This window comes from Larimichthys crocea, chromosome XIV (genome assembly GCF_000972845.2).
Source record: "Larimichthys crocea isolate SSNF chromosome XIV, L_crocea_2.0, whole genome shotgun sequence".
NCBI lineage: Eukaryota > Metazoa > Chordata > Actinopteri > Sciaenidae > Larimichthys > Larimichthys crocea.
This window is the reverse complement of record NC_040024.1, coordinates 11,252,230-11,268,951: the sequence shown is the minus strand read 5'-3', so window position 1 is coordinate 11,268,951 and position 16,722 is coordinate 11,252,230. Positions and strand designations below refer to the sequence as shown.

Sequence of the window (16,722 nt, the reverse complement as noted above, 5' to 3'; positions counted from 1 at the left end):
CTCACAGCTGCTGATATTGTTCTGTTCACAGAGGAAAATAACATATACATATATATTATTATGCAGCTCTCTTCTGAGTCAGCTTACTGTATAATACATCCACTTTAGCTATAGTTTAGTTTTAGAGTAAACAGGTTTGATTTGATTAAGTTTTGTTGTTTTTTAGTTCATGTTTTTGCAGCTTTTGTCCCACCCACAATACTAAAGCCTGTGGTTTCAATTTACCACGATATTTAAGGTGGAAAAGTAGAGATAATCGTATCATATTTGATACAACTCTACCAAATATTCTCCCTTTTTTACCTTATTAATAACTGCAGTGATTAACTGATGTGTTTTTATTAATTTTCTGTCGATTAATCGCTTATTCGCCTCTGCTTCACAAACAGCGGTTGCTCAAGTCTCATCTCCACACGGTGATCGAGTGTCGCGGTCCCGCTGCCAGGACTCTGCTGGGCCGACGACAGCAGGGGAAGTTCCTGTGGGTGAGCGCCGTGGCAGTCCGACACAACAGCTCACAGGTGAGTCAGGTGGCAGTCGGGTGATTAGTCAACTCAGGTCATCCTCATCCTGAACACTCAGCTCTCTCGATCTCAATCAAAGATTCGGATATATAATTTAATAGTTTTGGTTTATGAATTTCATAAATGACCTGATGTAAACAAACCTCTCATGTCACTATAACTACATTTTGGAAGTGACAGCAGCCTCCGCTTTTGAGTTTGTGAGTTTTATTTGCACTTGCAGCATGAATTAAGAATTTAATTTCTTTTCAAAACTACACAAAGGTTCCAGAAATATTTATTATATATTAGAATGATGCATCACAAATACTGACTGTCACCATCTGCCCACCTACTGTGGCATGTTTCATTTAATGTAGATCTTTTACGCTCATGTCGTGAGCTGTTATAATTTAAAGGTTTACCTCAAATTGATTGAATATTTTCGAGGTTTTATTAAGAATCACATCATGTAGATTTCTGCTATCGTATAGCTGATAACCGTTTGATCATTCATCAGTTTTTTTTCTAGATCGCAGTGAAATGTCGATGATATGACTCCCGGTGTTAGACTGTGCTAAATATCTGTTTAAATCCGGAGAGCGTTATGTTTGAATATGTGCCTTGGAGACTTTTTTTTATCGTTGTAGTGCCTCCAGTTTCTTTAATCTCTTTAATTTTCTGTGTTTCTTTACTGGACACATCGAAATCTTTCATCATGTCGTGACTCTTTGCTGAGTTATCAGTGGAATTGAACCACTTAACAAATGAATTATTAAACCCGTTTAATGTTGATATCGATTCCAGATCCCGCCTGATGATGGAATCCTACCAGCTCCGGTGTTGGAAGCTTCCGGCCTTCCAGTCTCTCTGCCCGCTGACCCTACCCCCGTCATCGCACAACCAATCACAGAACAGGTAGAGACTACATCTGAACTGAATTCACCTTTCTAAGGCTGCTGATCACCTTTTTATAGTGTGATGTGATTCGCTCATATTTGCAGATCCCAGTTGAAGCATTGGCGGCACCGGTAGTGGACCTCTCTCCTCCTCCACCTCTGGTTTTGGATTCCTTTGTGTCCGCTGACCCCATCCCGGCTTTAACGCAGGTTGCCGATGCTGCGCCGACTGCAGTGGAGGTCCTGACGGCTACAGAAACCAGTTTAGCGGAGCTCGGACTGGGCGCCTACACACCAGTGGGGCTCATCCAGAACATGCTAGAGTTCATGCACGTGGATCTCGGTTTGCCCTGGTGGGGGGCAATTGTTGTAGGTAAGGGAAAGTAGCCAAGGCGAGTTATATCAGTATGTCAGAGTGATGTGATGTCTTTAGACAACGTCTCCTCTATTTCCCGTGTCCCTCCCTCTTTCCTGTTTAATCCCTCACCTCCGTGTAGGGACGGTGTTGGCCCGTCTGGCCGTGTTTCCAGTCATCGTGAAGGGTCAGAGGGAGGCAGCCAAGCTGAACAACGTTCTGCCCGAGATGACCAAACTAACTACCAGGATGAATGAAGCCAAACAGAGCGGAAACAAATTCGACTGTAATATTTAATTCCCCCCTTTTCTTCATTGCATTTATTATTATTTTCATTGCGCTATACGCCCTGTCAACTTGTCATGAGCTGTTGTTTTCACGTCCCAGTTGCCAAAGCCTACTCTGACCTGAACCTGTTCCAGAAGAAGCATGACGTAAATCCTCTCCGCGGCTTCCTAGTTCCTATGGTGCAGGTCAGTTAATCTCTTTGTCCCGGTTCACCTACATTGTACTGTAAATTACCCTGGCTTTGACTTCGCCGTCAGCTGAGAATCGAGATTTCTTCCTTTGCATCGCACCTCCATATGAATCCATTCGAAACTGTTACGGCGTATTTTAGATCTTGCATAGAAATTGTTTGCTGAAGAATTTTAGACATACACACTTCCACTGAATTAACTTTCCGTGACAAAAACATGTAGCCACAAGTTCAGGCTGATGTTAAATGACCCATTTGACTTGTTCTGCTCCTACTTATATGACGCGATGTAACGATGTCACGCACATTGTTTCACAGTCAAAAGATCTGCAGACGTCTCTGCACATTACTATTATCCTAAATGTCTTTGCACACTATATATATATACACACACACACACGTTCCAGTAAACATAGTTAAAGGAATATAAAAATATGTAGCTGTTAGAAACTTAAATGCGTGTTACTAGTTTTGTATTTCAGTTTTTATTCGGTGTACTTGTTTCTCAAATCAGAGTTTTGTTGTCTGATCACTTCTCCATCAGTGATGCGCGGGTCCATGTTTGATCGACCTGCACCGACCGACGTTTTAAACTAACCCGCCCGAACTCGGACTGCAGCAAATAATTGTGAAATATTGTACCCAACCCGCTTCCTGACCCGCATTTTAAAAAGTAGTCTATACTCTTGATTAACTTCGTATCTTCATCAGGCTACATAAAACTGGCATTACTGAGTTATTATATTCATTTAAAATGTGGTTTAATGGCAGTGCTCAGTTCCACGTGTTGGGAAAATCAGGCTTTTTGTCCCACATCAAAACTTTACTCGGCATCTTTATTTCAGACAACTCAACCAACCGCGACCCGCTCAATTTGGATCAACCCGCGCATCACTGTTCTCCATCTGTTTCCCGCAGGCGCCGGTCTTCGTCTCTTTCTTCATCGCACTGAGGAAGATGGCCTACCTGCCGGTGCCCAGCTTGCAGACGGGAGGCGTGCTGTGGTTCACAGACCTGACAGCAGCGGATCCTTTTTATATCCTGCCTTTGGCCGTCACTGGAACCATGTTCTTCATCCTGGAGGTCAGCCACCTTTTTACGCAACCATGTCCGAAGGTTACAGTAACTGGGTTTGTGATCGGTGGTGTTATGATCTTCTATAAACCGTTGAATGTAATTTCCTTCTTTTAGCTGGGTGCAGAGTCTGGTGTCGACAACCCCAACCTGCGAGCCATGAAGACAGTCTTCAGGATTATGCCTTTAATCATCCTCCCCCTCACCATCAACTTCCCCACGGTCAGCCTGCTCCGCACTCACCTCAAACATCTGTTGCATGTTTTGCATTATCTAAATTCTTCTTCTTCTCAAACAGGCGGTGTTTACCTACTGGATGACCTCCAACTGCTTCTCCCTGGCTCAAGTCGCCCTGCTCAGGCACCCGTATATCCGAGATCGTCTAAAGATCCCAGAGAGGATCAAACACCCGTCCTCCGCCATGCCCCAGAATGACGGCTTAATCGAAAGCATGAAGAAGGGTTAGCGTCTGCATGTACAGCACATCCAATAGATGAGAAGTTTTAGTATCTTTGTTAAACTATAGAGACAATCATTGTTTGCAACGCTGATCATTTCTGTCTTCGTCACCCAGGCTGGAAAAACGCTCAGTTGGCCCAGCAGCTGCAAGAGAGAGAAAGGAGAATCAAAAATCATCTGGACCTCGCTGCTAAAGGTCGGTCTCTTCGCTCCTTTATCGGCTTCACGATGACAGACTTTTTATTCTTTCTGGCTTTATTTCAGCTGTCTGCCACTGAGGATGTCCGGACGAGGTTATTGCAAAAGCAATGCATGAAAAAACGAAATGCAGTTTGTAAAGAGCCTCGCTGTAACTGTTAAACCCTGAAAGTCAGCGTAATAATCCATTACCTGCCTCTATTTTTGGTGGACTGACTTAACAGTTATCAAGTAAAAAACAAACATGCATTTCATTTTTAAAGACAAATAGCTTATTGCTTGATATTAAGTTTGTTTTTTGAGTCCACAAGACTGTCTCAGTGCAAAATCAGCCCGTGATAAAAGGCTCTGATTCATTTTTTGCTTGTGGGTGTAAAATGAATCTTATAGTAGTACTTTAATCGCTTTGTTGCACTTCAGTTATTTTTGTTTTAATCTGACAAAATCAGATTAGAAGTGAGATAATTACTCAACTGATCAGTTTTTCTAATCAACATTTTTTTTCCAGCCAAAATAATAAAAGTGAACTTGTTCCAGCTTCTCAGAAATATGAATGAATGAAGTGTTTTTAAACTTCCTTAATAGTAAATATGTCTTTAGGTTGTGGACTGTAGATCAGACATTTGCAGATGTTTTATTCCTAATTATAGGAAATCATTTGTAGATTAATCACTAAGAGAGGAAATAGTTGCAGCCCTGTGTCCGACAAACGTGTTGTGCATCTTTTTTTTAATGCGCGTTTATCAGAAAATAGAGAATAAGTGAATTTATGTAGCTCATGCAACACAAAGTCCTTCACATCCTGAAGGCTAGATGGCGCTGTTACCACGATCATCTCTGCACCATCAAGAAGAACTGAAACTGTTCATAACAAACGCTTCCCCACGTGTACTTTCAGCTCAACGCTTCTTCTCCCCGCAGGTCCACTGAGGCAGACTTTTACCCACAATCCCCTCCAGCAGACGCCTCCCATGTCGGCGGCATCGGCTAAGAACAAGGCGACAGCCGCCAAAGCGAAACCATGGAAGGACACGCTCGGATAGATGAGACGGTGTGTCAGTTTATGTACATATTTATGGATCGAAGAGAGGACGAGGTTGTGATTATGTATTATTCAAGTTAAAATGTTAAATCTGTCTCCAACCACTTTGGTGTGTGTTTATTGTGTGTGCAGAATGAAAGAAAGAAGCTGCTTCATGTTGTCAACAAGTCATTTTATTATAAATATGTGTTTGCAACTGCCTCGAACTTTTTAAACATTTAACAGACCGCGTTCGAGTCAGACGCTGCAGAAAAAAAAGAGTTAATTTGTGTGAAAATAGCCCTTCACTTCATCAGACCTTACACGTGACAGTATAAGACCTCTACGCTCCTTTTCCTCTAATTTTACACTGCTTGATTTCCTTTGTGCAAATAATATTAGTAATAATAATAATACCAAGCTTTCTATGGTCAGCAGTGCTGATACTCTCCCGTCCACTTAAACAGTTTAACCATAATGATCATTTACAACCTTGCAGTAAAATCAAAAAGGTACTACACATAATGTAATTTGACACAAAATACTTGTCTTGACATAAATTAAATATCTATCTATCTACTAGTAATGTACAGCTCTGTAATGGAGACGGCTGTTCTTCAGGAGTGCATTAAAATGTTCTCTCTGTAATCTCAGTCAGCTAGAGTGAAATCTTGCCAACGAGCACCCGGGGGGGGCGACATCATTAACGGGTGATGATTGACAGATCAGAGAGCCGGGGCTTCAGCTCAAGCCCAAATGTTTCGTTGGGTCGAGGCCCCGAGAGGCGTCAGCGACTGGCCAGGATGAGTTCAGCTTCTACGTTTGTGCCTCATCAAGTCTCCGGCAGGGCGTCGAAACCGAGCTTCTACTCTGCCTTGTCGTCCATTTCAGTCAGGACGGAGTAGCACACCTTCTGAATCAGCTTGCCGGATTTGGCTGAAAGAGGTGGAGACAGAAGAGAAGTTAGTCTGTGCATCACTGACAAAGTTTTATAGGAGTGGACAAAATCACATAAATTATTACCGCGTGCTTTATAATAACTTTTCAAATCACGCTCTACCAATCAGCAGAAACCTTTCTTTTCACAACAACTTACAAAATAAAATACAAAGTCCGAGTATAAACTGTTAAATATAGATAAATCTAATGTCATTTCACTGTTTATTTGTTGACTGATTGACTTTTAATGTTAGTAGACATCTCGACCAGGCTCATAATAAAAAAAACAGTTCGATCCTGCCTGATTAAAAGCAATAAATGCTGAATGATTAATTGATTAACGGATTCCTTTAAAGCAGAGATCTTAAAACAAAAGTCCACATCTGGCCCATGAAACAATATCAAAAGATGTTATTACATGTGGTGTCCAAATATTCATTTTACAGCAATTATTTAATCGTCTAACAAGGTTACACATCAACTTTGATGCTTATTTTACATTTACTCTTAAGAAAGCTGCACCTATGTGTGCAACTTAATGACTGAAGTGTAATCTCAATAGAAGAGAGGTGAACCTTTTTAATGTGACCACTCATCTGCAAACTGCCATTAAATACGGTACAATAGAGTCTGCAACATATTGTTCTAAAGTGTTCAAGGAGTGAACCTGGGCTCGTGGCCAACAGGTAATCTGGGTTCGAGGCCCCCTGCCTTCGACAGAACATTTGATGTATGAAAATAATGAGGGGACTCCTGCGGCTTTCTTACCAATTATTTTCCGTAGCCACAGGGGCCTCTTATTGGCCGGAGTGTAGCAGCAGAGGAAGTAAACGGGCACCCCTGACAGGGCAATGCCGATGCCGATCAGGGAATTGATGGTGTCGCTGTAGAGCGGCACCACGACCAGGAAGATGGTGAGTAAACAGAAAATGATGGGGTAGAAGAGACTGAGCTGTGGGAGGACGAAAGGAAAAGTGTTAGTGGTATCCTCTCAGCTTAAACCAGAGCAGCCTCTGGTGGACTACTCTTAGTACTTTTAAGCCTTGTTAACTTCAAGCTCCATCAACTGCAGTAAAAGTAAGTTACCTTCAGTGGTCTCTTTCTGTCCGGCTGCTTCCAGCGCAGATACATTTGCCCCAAAATGGACAGACCAACAAAGAACCAGTAGCTGAAGCTGTAGTAGTTGATCAGCCTGAAGACGTCTTCCACACACAGGTATATCAGAGCCATGATGCCCTGCAGACACACGCAAGAAACATCAGTAAGTCAGACTGTGCAACGTGGAGAGACTTTGTGGAGAGACAGAAAATAAAAGATGGTGAGGGTTGACTGACGTTGAAGAGCAGGGCGGGGACGGGGGTGTAGCGGTGGATATGGATCATGCACAGGTAGTCGGGCAGGTGGCCCTCTCTGGAGCCCACGAAGAACAGCCTTTTCGAGACACAAAAAAATATGCAACAAAGCGGCGATGAGTGACGTGACAATGGGTGCTGATGACACGGGGATGAAGTGACGGCAAAAAAAAAAGTAATATGGAATGTAATCACTCACCTGGAGGAGGCCAGGATGGAGGCGTTGAGACCTCCGAAGCAGGAAAGAGCCACAGCCAAGGGAATGGTCCAGTTCATCACACCAAACACCTGGTCTGCAAACGTCTGGAGAGAGATTAAACGGTGTAAATCTGCATTTCATGAATATAGATTGGTGTTTGATTGGGGATTAATAAGCACTTACCACGGCGACAGCATCACTGTCTAAGATCGAATTGATGGGGAGGATGGTGTAGTAGGCCACGTTGGTCAGAATGTAGATCACTGTTACGATCGGCATGGAAATAGCGATGGCCAGTGGTAGATTCCTGTAGTTCACACAGAGAAACAGCAGAGGGAAGCAGAAGAGGTGAGATACAGAACATGGAGAATTTCCTTTTAGGGGGGTCGAGAGATCGATCTTGTGGTCCAGGGGAGGATGGGGATTGTGATAAATTGGAGGGGGTAAATTGTGTTTGTCACCTAATCTGCCTGGGAACTCTTTGAGAGGCTTGTGATCAAATCACATGTGTAGTCTTCAGTCAATCGGAATGTAAATAAGTATATTTACTCAAGAAGTCCTTGAGTACAGATTCAAGGTACTTGTACTTTGAGTATTTCGCCGACACGTGTTGTGCTTTTCATGATGCTACAGTCAGATGACTGTTTCTCAGACCCTTCCTGTCAAGCGAGAACCGTGTTTGAGACCAACGTGACCGATCAACTCAGGGATTACGCGTTCCTTTATGTGTCAAGAATGCGCTTCTCCTTCTTCAGCTGAATAAACAACTTTAAAACACTTGGATTAGCAAAGAAGATGGATTGTAACAAAGCTGAAAACTGGCTGTTTTGATGCACTTTTTCTAGAGATGTGTGCTTCTCACATACATATGATGATCTTCTGGATTATGATGCAGAACTTTTACTTGTCTTTTCACGGTGTGTAATTAGTCTGAATAGTTTATTTCCACTGCTGGTAGTCTGCGTGAGAAAAGTCTGCACAACGCTCACCCACATACACCACTGAAGTTTTTTTTAAAGAAACACCACAGCAAACTCTTTCAGGTCTCCTTTGTTCTGTACGTTTACTTCTCAGCAGGTTGTTTTTCATTTGACTGACAGGAAGTGTCGATCAAACCAGAACTTGCAGCACTGCATATAGAGTATATGTATAGAAGACAAAGTAGGATGTAGTCCCACTCGTAGATTGTGGTTCATCTTTTCAAATGTTTAATAATTACAACATATTCATGAACATAAAGAAAAATGTAAGTGCTATTGTGCGTGATAGACCTGTGTGGATCTTATTTAAGATATTACTTCTCTTATACTATTTCCAGGAGGCATGGATTGGGTTTTCACAGTGCAAAATGTATAATTCGGCAGTCTGAGTTCAAATCAAACGAGTATTAGAGATTAGAAAACAAAAATCCTCCCACTCTAATATCAACTTGATCTCCTCACCTCTCTGGATTCTTGATTTCCTCTGTGACAAAGTTGAGGGTGTCCCATCCAGAGTAGGAGAACAGAGCTGAGTACAGAGCCAGAGCGATGGCTCCTGGATCCTGAGAAGAACCCTCAAACATATCTTCAAAGTTCTGCGTGTGACCTGGAAAACACAATTATGTAATTATTATGAAACTACCTGAAGAATCGAGTCAGTTTCCAGATCTACATGCAGGATTTGGTAAGATTATAAGATACTGCAGAGGGTTAGGTTAGAGATGACTTTAGCACCTTGTCCGATCTTCACCAGGCCGGTGATGATGACCGCGATGAGAGCGATGACTTTGGCGTAGGTGAAGAAGTCCTGGACCCTGGTGCCCCACTTTACATAGGCACAGTTGACAAAGGTCAGCAAACCTAAAGGGGGAAAAGCAACCACAGCACATGTATAAATACACATATATCACTGAAACAGTGTGAGTGGGCGACATTTTGCTCTTTAAACTGTGAGTCAATGCCAGCGTGTTTCCGCGTGAGAGTCCGGCTGATTTAAGGAAACGCTGCTGCTGACTCAAGCAGACTGGCCTGTTGTTTTTCAGATGAGGAAACAGCTGAGTGCAGCACATACAACCTCACACACACAACCACACACACAACCACACACGCAGGTACAGTCGTGTCTGACAAATTTGAAAAGCTACAGTGTGTTGCGAAACCACAGATCTGATGACCTTGTGTATTTCTGCTCAAGGTTGATGATTTGTGACGTTTATAGGTACTGACTGACAGGAAAAAGGTTTTCCTTCATTGCCCTCCTTCACTTTGAGCTGCATTGATGTTCTTAGAAAACATGTTGTTGTGCCTCTCTCTCTGTGACTTATCACCCTGACCTCTTATCAGCACATGACCTCTCCAACTTCATAAAAAAATGGAGATAAGAACGGAGTAAGACGTTAGGATGTCTGCTCAAGTTTGAGTGATCTAACTGAGTTCTATATAAATTACACTTCCTAATCATATTGTTTATCAAGTCTCTCATTTCATAAAGTCTTTCCTTCTTGTGTAAATCTTTCTCCTGGCTCTACAAATCTCATAAGCACCGATCAAACAAAGTCACCTACAAACCAGCTGAGTGGACATATTTTATCTACAACAGCGTCGAGTTTATTCTAAGCGCTCCCGTTTAAACTTATCGCTCCACGCCGACCTCCACATCCCCTTTAAAGAAGAGACCAAAACAGGATTACATCACGGGCCGAACCACCGAAGTGTCTTTAGCCACAGCGAGAGGAACGAATCATAACACTATCGTCTTCCAGCACGTTGACAGGTAGAGGATCATAACAAGTCTGATCTCAACGGGAGGCCAGCGATGTGTGATGGTGAAGGAGACTTTACCACACAGAAGTACAGGCGTGGTGTGTTGTCAGTGGAAGCTTAGAAGGGTGGGAGGTGTGAGATCGGGTTCAGGATGCTGGCCCGACTGGTAGTGGAGGTCAAATATGGTCCAGATGTGAAGTGAAATGGAGAAGTGCGAACTCACGTGCTGGTGAGAAGCTTTTACATCCAGAACTCTAAATCATGTTCAATTACACACGATTGAGTGAGTAATCCTAATTCAAGTGTAACAATGGTGTTACACTTATTATACAGTATTACATGACTCGGAAATTCAGGAAGCAAAACTTTCGCTGACTCATCCTGTTTCATAATTCAAGTGCAAATATCAGATGTGTAGAAAATGTGATTTTTCTGATACGTTTAAGATCAGTGAATGCATCATGGTACTTTGCACGTTTCTGCCAAGAAAGGTTGTGATTGATAAAAATGTTGTTAATAATTATTCAATACTAGATAAGATAGATAAGTCAAGATGTTTTACTGTTGTAAAGAAGGAGATGTTGTATATAAAGTATATAGATATTATAAACTATAAAGCCAAAGTATTAAATCAAAATAACTAATTGCTAAAAAATAATATTTTTGACACTGAATTTTATCAGAGACTAAATTATAGTAGTAGAGACATAATCTTGTTATCGTATCTTATCTTATTATAGAGTAAAGCATCTCATAGCACTAGTAATTCTGGTGCTTTTATTATTTTTTTACATCTATTTTTTTTTCCTGGCTCAAATGGTCTTCCGTATAATTGAACCAACTTCTGTTAAAAGTCCAGTGCGTAAGATTTAAGGGACTACATTTACAGAATAAGGCAGAAATTAGAGTATAATATGAACAAATTTGTTTTCATTAATGTACAATCATCTGAAAATAAGTTATCGCTATGTTTTTATAACCTTACAATAGCCTTTTATGTCTACAGACGTCACAGCTCCACTTCCATGGAGTCTGCTTTGTTTCTACAGTAGCCAGGAACAGACAAACTGAACACTGACTCCAGGTAGATTTCGTTTTTTCGTATTTAGTTTCTCCTTCACACTAGGAAAGGTGAAAGAGGGGACATTCCACTGAACCCTGCATGCTGCTCTTTTAAAGCTAACATAACAGTTTAAAGTTCTTAACTGAGATAATATGATCTAAAACTAGAGACGACAAAATCACTGGTGTCATTTCCAAGCAGGAGAGGCACAGTCTGAGTCTCCCAGAGAGTAAAAGTTTCAGGAATCATGTTCAGTTTTTAAGCTTCACTCCTGTGCTGAGCTGTCAGTTATCCTTTCAGGTCAGAGTCTCACTGCAGAGGAGGACTTTATCACAGAGTCCTCCTCTTGAGCGCTGCTTATCGGTGTTTGGCACCATGTGTTCATGCGTGTGCGCTTTTCAGGCGGATGGGTGGATGAATGAGTAATATTTATTGCAATTTGTACAGTGCTAGTCTAAAGTTTGGACACACCTTCTCGTTATTTCTTTTATTTTCTACGTTGTAGATTAACACCAAAGCTGTTATCAAAGAAAATGCGGTAACTTTAAAGATACTAAAATATAAAACATTTCTGCTTTGTTTAAACTTTTTTTTTATTCATCACATATGTTATTTCATCGTTTTGCTGTCTTCAGTGTTAAACTACATACAGAAAGTAATAAAGATTAAGATAAACTGTTGAATGAGAAGGTGTCCAAACGTTTGACCGGTATCTTGAATATCTCCGGGCTTGTTTATACACCTTTACAGCTCTCTGCCTGGCTTCTTGTCACAGTCTCTCAGTTGCCTGAGTGTTGGTATTTAATCGCCTTTAAAGTAAATGCTCGGTTGCCTCGGTGAGCAGTTTTGTGAATTTCTTGCAGCGATCTTGTTAGTTTAATATATTCAGTTTGTCAGCTTTACTCTTTCTCTGTGCCGTTGTGTTCTAGTTACCTTGGCAATCTGAGTCACACGCAAAGTTTAGCTCCATGGTTAGGGATAGTTTTTTGCTCTTTGTTGACTCAAGTTCTTCCTCATGTGCAAAGATTACTAAATCAGTGTTCTGACATTAAGGTTTTTTCCCTTACTTAAGTTTTAGGGATCCCTCAGTTCCTCCTTTTGTGCCGCAGACCTGCTGACTGCAGCAGTAGTGTCACCATTTTTCACTTCTCTAGTCTATAATCTCACGTGCTCTCTTCTAGATAAAGAAATGACGGACTCTTTCAGTCACTGACTCATCTCACTCTCTCAGTGTCACACACACATGCATATCCAGATGTCTACTTACATATACAAGCAGCAGCCAGCAGCCTGTTGGCCAAGTATGGAGCTATGCAGGTGGGGAAGATGGGCTGCACCATGTAGTTGGAGAACGTGATGGCTATGATGGCCTGGCTGGTCGGCTCGATGATCAGCAACGACGTCCACAGGCGGATGAATGCCATGAAAGGCCCGAAGGCCTCTAGGATGTAGGCGTAGGAGGCCCCAGATTTGGTGATGGTGGTCCCCAGTTCGGCGTAGCACAGGGCCCCGAAGACAGAGAAGATCCCTCCGATGGTCCACACAACCAGAGAGAGGCCGTAGGAGGCGCTGTGGATGAGGACGCCCTTGGGTGACACGAAGATCCCCGAGCCGATCATGTTCCCTACAATCAGGCAGACCCCGTTCAGGAGGGAGATCTCCTGCTTGAGCTTCATGGACTCATCCGAGGCTTCAGATTTTACAGATGGGGGTCCACCATTGGGCGCCTCTTGTGTGGGGGCGGGAGCATAGGATGCCATTGTTCGTATTTTGGTGGTTTATTTATGAAATAGGATATTTAAGAAATGTTTTCTGAGCAAGATTTCAGTTTTTGCTTTTATGTGAGACTTGAAGACTTAAACTTTTCCCCCTGGTTATCTATGATCATCTCCTGCCATCTGTGGAGGAAACAAACACACACACAGAACAAATCAGTGATGCTGTTACCATAGAGACCGGTTTGTCACAGCATACATATACAGCAAATACTCGTGTTGTTTCAATCGTGTCCAAATCCAGTCAAACAAAAACATATTTACATGCCGCGGACGCTAATGCGGTAACAAACACGCCGAAATAAAAATCACAAAATACCACACACCGGTGTACACGTGGTTGGATTTGAGAGCAGTTTTGTGGATTGTAGAGCCATTAGCCTGCAGAGCAAATGGCCTTTTAAGGTTGAGTGTATTGACAGAGAGAGAGGGAGAAGAGCAAACATGCCACATGCCTGAAAACACCAAGTCTTCATTAGTAACCATACATCTAAGCTGAGGAAGAATTACCAACTGAGGCACATACACACATTTTGACTACCCAACAATCCACATACACACACAGCAGGTGGCGGCACAGCGGCTGGTCACGTGTTTTCCAAAGTTCACCATCCTCAGCGTGTACGAGGTTTGGTGCAGCATGTTCATTCACCTTTCGGCATGACTGGCTAAGTTAGGTTAATGTGAGTTAATAGCATGACTGGCTAAGTTAGGTTAATGTGAGTTAATAAGCTCCAACTGGCCCTAAATTTAATCAACTGCTAATGAACAAGAGGGGCAGTCCACTTCATGGTCAAGATAGCAGCAACTTGAAATGTTTTCATTTAATTGAATTAATTTAATTTAATTTTAAAAAAAGCATCTGAGCATAAAGCATAAAGATGCACAATCTCTGTTTAGACCTTAAGGCAGGTGGTATTCATAACTTTGTTTTCATGCATGTATAATCACCTGAAAATAAGAATCTTTTTGGTTTTGTACTTAAAAATGTATATCTACAGTGGGAGCAGGTCCTCTTTCAGGAAGGCTGCCATGTTGAAACAGAGTATTTCTACAGTAGCCCTGAACAGACAAACTAAATACTGACTCTAGACATGACTAGGAAGGTTAGGGTGATGTGAGGAGATTGCAATGCAGCGGTCAAACCCGCTAGATGCAACTAAATCCTACACACTGGACCTTTAAAATATCGATTATATAGAAAATGGAACACAAAAATGTACCATAAAGCTGATGTTGGATATGTCCGATAACAATATCAAAGAACAATGAGACCTGAATACAATAGTGGACGATGACGCCTGGGAAAATAATATGTTAAAGATGTGACAGCTATGGAAAGAGTTTGATTGGAAGGTTGAAATGATGTTTTTCAGGACAGTTTTTAAAACAAATACATATATATTAGAGATATCACCTGTTTACAGCAGAACAGTGTTATATACTGCAAATAACGGTGGTCTGCAATTGGTCGAAGCCCAACCCTCTCACAATTGTTCAGTGGTTGCAAAAAGTTTGTAGATGATGGAACATATGACTGCCCTGCTACAGTTAAAATGATCTTTTTTTATTGGCTGCATTAATTAGGAATATCGTGCATATTGTTTTTATACAAAACTTTGTAGGTATATATACTGTATAGGTAGATGTCTATATGTGCATGTATGTCAAGTGAAGCCCGATCTCAAGGTTTTGTTTTGTGACGTTAATTACCTAGTAATGTGTGTCAGTGGGAATTAAGTTTAAAACAAACAATATATTGGTTGAAAAGTGAAAGTTTAGGCTGAACCGTTGCTTCAAGGTGATTTCAAAGACACCTTCCACAATCTTAAGTTTTAAAGTTTTAACTCGGATCCTTCGGATCACCCAAAAGGTCTTTCGGATTGTGAAATTGTTGACGGAGATTGATCAGTCCACCAAGAAAAGTGATTCAGTCTGTAGAAAAATGAAGCGTGGAAACACAGAACCACCTCTGAACCTAAGATATAGATTTTTCTTTAAAAAAAGACAATACCACAATGTGGTATCCCCAAGATAGTGAACAGAAGACACTAAGTCATTGACTTGGAAAGATATAGAAGAGAGTCAGAGCAGAGAAACCTTATCAACATGCACTGTAGATTGAAGAAGAATTCAGGAATGATGACCTAAAAGTTCAGATACCTTGAGGCAGCGGCGGCAGCGGATCAGCAGCACGTGGGTTCATGAAGGAGTGACTGCAAAGAGAAGCAAGACAGTAGATTGAGGCTTTCTCTGCATGTGATCAGACGCGTGCCACAGACGCTGAGAGGCGAGGCTCTTATAAAAAAGACGGAGCAAAGGTCCAAAAGCTGCTGATAAGCAGTCCTTTAACAGGCTACTCAAGGTTACATCCTGTATCAAGAAAATCCTCTCAAGCTCTCAGAGGATTCATAAAGCATTGATCACTGAATGGAACATTTAAGGATGTATCGCCTGGCTGGGCTTACTCATTTAAGTCACATCTTTCTCTTGAATTTACACATTTTAGAAAAACAGCTCATCCTGAAAGTCTCCTAACACATCTTACACTTTAAGGAAGCAGTGCAAAAAAAGACATTAGGGCACACGTGGAATGACCTAACAGGTTAATAAATGATAATGATTGAGCCGGTGTTGTAAACCTGACTGTAAGCAGCTTGTATCAGTGCTGCACCTACATGGATCATCAGGAAGAGTGAAGCATGAGCAGCTGATTTTGGACTCACCTCATCCAGACGCCTTTTACCTCCAAGGTGCTCCAAATTGATCCCCAAATATTGTCTGATTTGTGTTCACCTCCTCCGGTCAGCTCTCGCTGTCATTGTTCTGCTCTCTCTCTCTCTCTTTAACAGCCCCTCTTCCTCTTCTTGTTTTCACTGCTCTGCTGATGCACTTGTGGCTTTTTATTCAACTACCAAGGAAACGAGTCAGCCGAGGGGGAGGAGGAAGTCAAAAGGGGGGAGCTTGTAATTGCCTCGCATTGTGCCTCCTGAGTGAGTTTCGCCGTGGAATCACACGGGGTTTAATCACATCAAACAGGTGTTATCATCATTGATAGAGGAGATGGACTGTTGTCCCTTTGATAGACGCGACACTGCAAACAGCAAGATCACTATTAGGACACAATATAGATCAACACAGTGATTCTTAATGGGCACCAATAATGTGGAGTAAAGTAGTCTGCATTTATTCATCTGTCCAGTCTCTCTGTGGTAAGATGAAATGAAAGGGATTAGCTGGCAAAGCTTGATCTAAAAAGGAAAATTGAAATCAATTAGTCAGTTAGTCAGTACATTAAAGAAGAAACAAAAATCATAATATTATTAATGTTATAATAATAGTAATAACACTTGGAGGTAAATATCTATAAAATATTACATTTATTTATTTCTAATAATACAGACAATCAATTTACATGCACAAAACATTTACCAAAGGGAGTAAAAGAATGTAAAAAATATATATAAAAGAAAAATAAAATCTTTAATGTTATAACCTAACACTGGGGGATACAGATCAATATGAACGAGCAAAAACTCACAGATTAAAAACACCACGGAATAAATTAAATAAGAAGATAAATAAATAAATAAATAAGTCTGATGAATCTAATTTGAGAATTGATGGAGTATGATTATCATATTAAGTATGATATCTTAAGTA

The 16,722-nt window shown here is 41.4% G+C and overlaps 2 protein-coding genes across 3 annotated transcripts in view; one reads left to right on the top strand and one right to left on the bottom strand.

The window, feature by feature from the left end:
- Positions 1-5,112, top strand: part of oxa1l (OXA1L mitochondrial inner membrane protein) — a 15,289-nt gene extending 10,177 nt beyond the window's left edge. Inside the window, exons 3-12 of one of the 2 annotated variants that reach the window (XM_027288040.1) lie at positions 401-521; positions 1,311-1,421; positions 1,508-1,775; positions 1,900-2,043; positions 2,145-2,230; positions 3,154-3,318; positions 3,427-3,531; positions 3,608-3,770; positions 3,884-3,964; positions 4,888-5,112. In XM_027288040.1, the coding sequence (XP_027143841.1) occupies positions 401-521; positions 1,311-1,421; positions 1,508-1,775; positions 1,900-2,043; positions 2,145-2,230; positions 3,154-3,318; positions 3,427-3,531; positions 3,608-3,770; positions 3,884-3,964; positions 4,888-5,009 (1,366 nt within the window). In that variant the 3' untranslated portion in view covers positions 5,010-5,112. Of the gene's footprint in view, positions 1-389; positions 522-1,310; positions 1,422-1,507; positions 1,776-1,899; positions 2,044-2,144; positions 2,231-3,153; positions 3,319-3,426; positions 3,532-3,607; positions 3,771-3,883; positions 3,965-4,887 lie in introns of both variants that reach the window. The other variant, XM_010741729.3, reaches the window with a different exon arrangement.
- A 54-nt stretch (positions 5,113-5,166) lies between these two features.
- slc7a7 (solute carrier family 7 member 7) lies at positions 5,167-16,143 on the bottom strand. The gene is made up of 11 exons (XM_010741728.3): positions 15,786-16,143; positions 15,223-15,275; positions 12,552-13,182; positions 9,193-9,318; positions 8,920-9,064; positions 7,661-7,784; positions 7,478-7,581; positions 7,261-7,357; positions 7,013-7,162; positions 6,695-6,878; positions 5,167-5,923 (listed from the first exon to the last, which is right to left on the bottom strand). The coding sequence occupies exons 3-11, from the start codon at positions 13,042-13,044 to the stop codon at positions 5,853-5,855; spliced, it is 1,494 nt and encodes a 497-aa protein (XP_010740030.1). The 5' UTR covers positions 13,045-13,182; positions 15,223-15,275; positions 15,786-16,143; the 3' UTR covers positions 5,167-5,852.
- Between the last annotated feature and the right edge of the window lie 579 nt (positions 16,144-16,722).

Bases quoted from the DNA above. Each gene is read 5' to 3' on its own strand.
- slc7a7 (XM_010741728.3), bottom strand. From the start codon at position 13,044: ATGGCATCCTATGCTCCCGCCCCCACACAAGAGGCGCCCAATGGTGGA. The intron at 7,582-7,660 runs GTAAGTGCTTAT...ATCTCTCTCCAG, and splicing joins ACAGTGATGCTGTCGCCGTG to ACGTTTGCAGACCAGGTGTT. The intron at 6,879-7,012 runs GTAACTTACTTT...GTCCTCCCACAG, and splicing joins ACAGAAAGAGACCACTGAAG to CTCAGTCTCTTCTACCCCAT.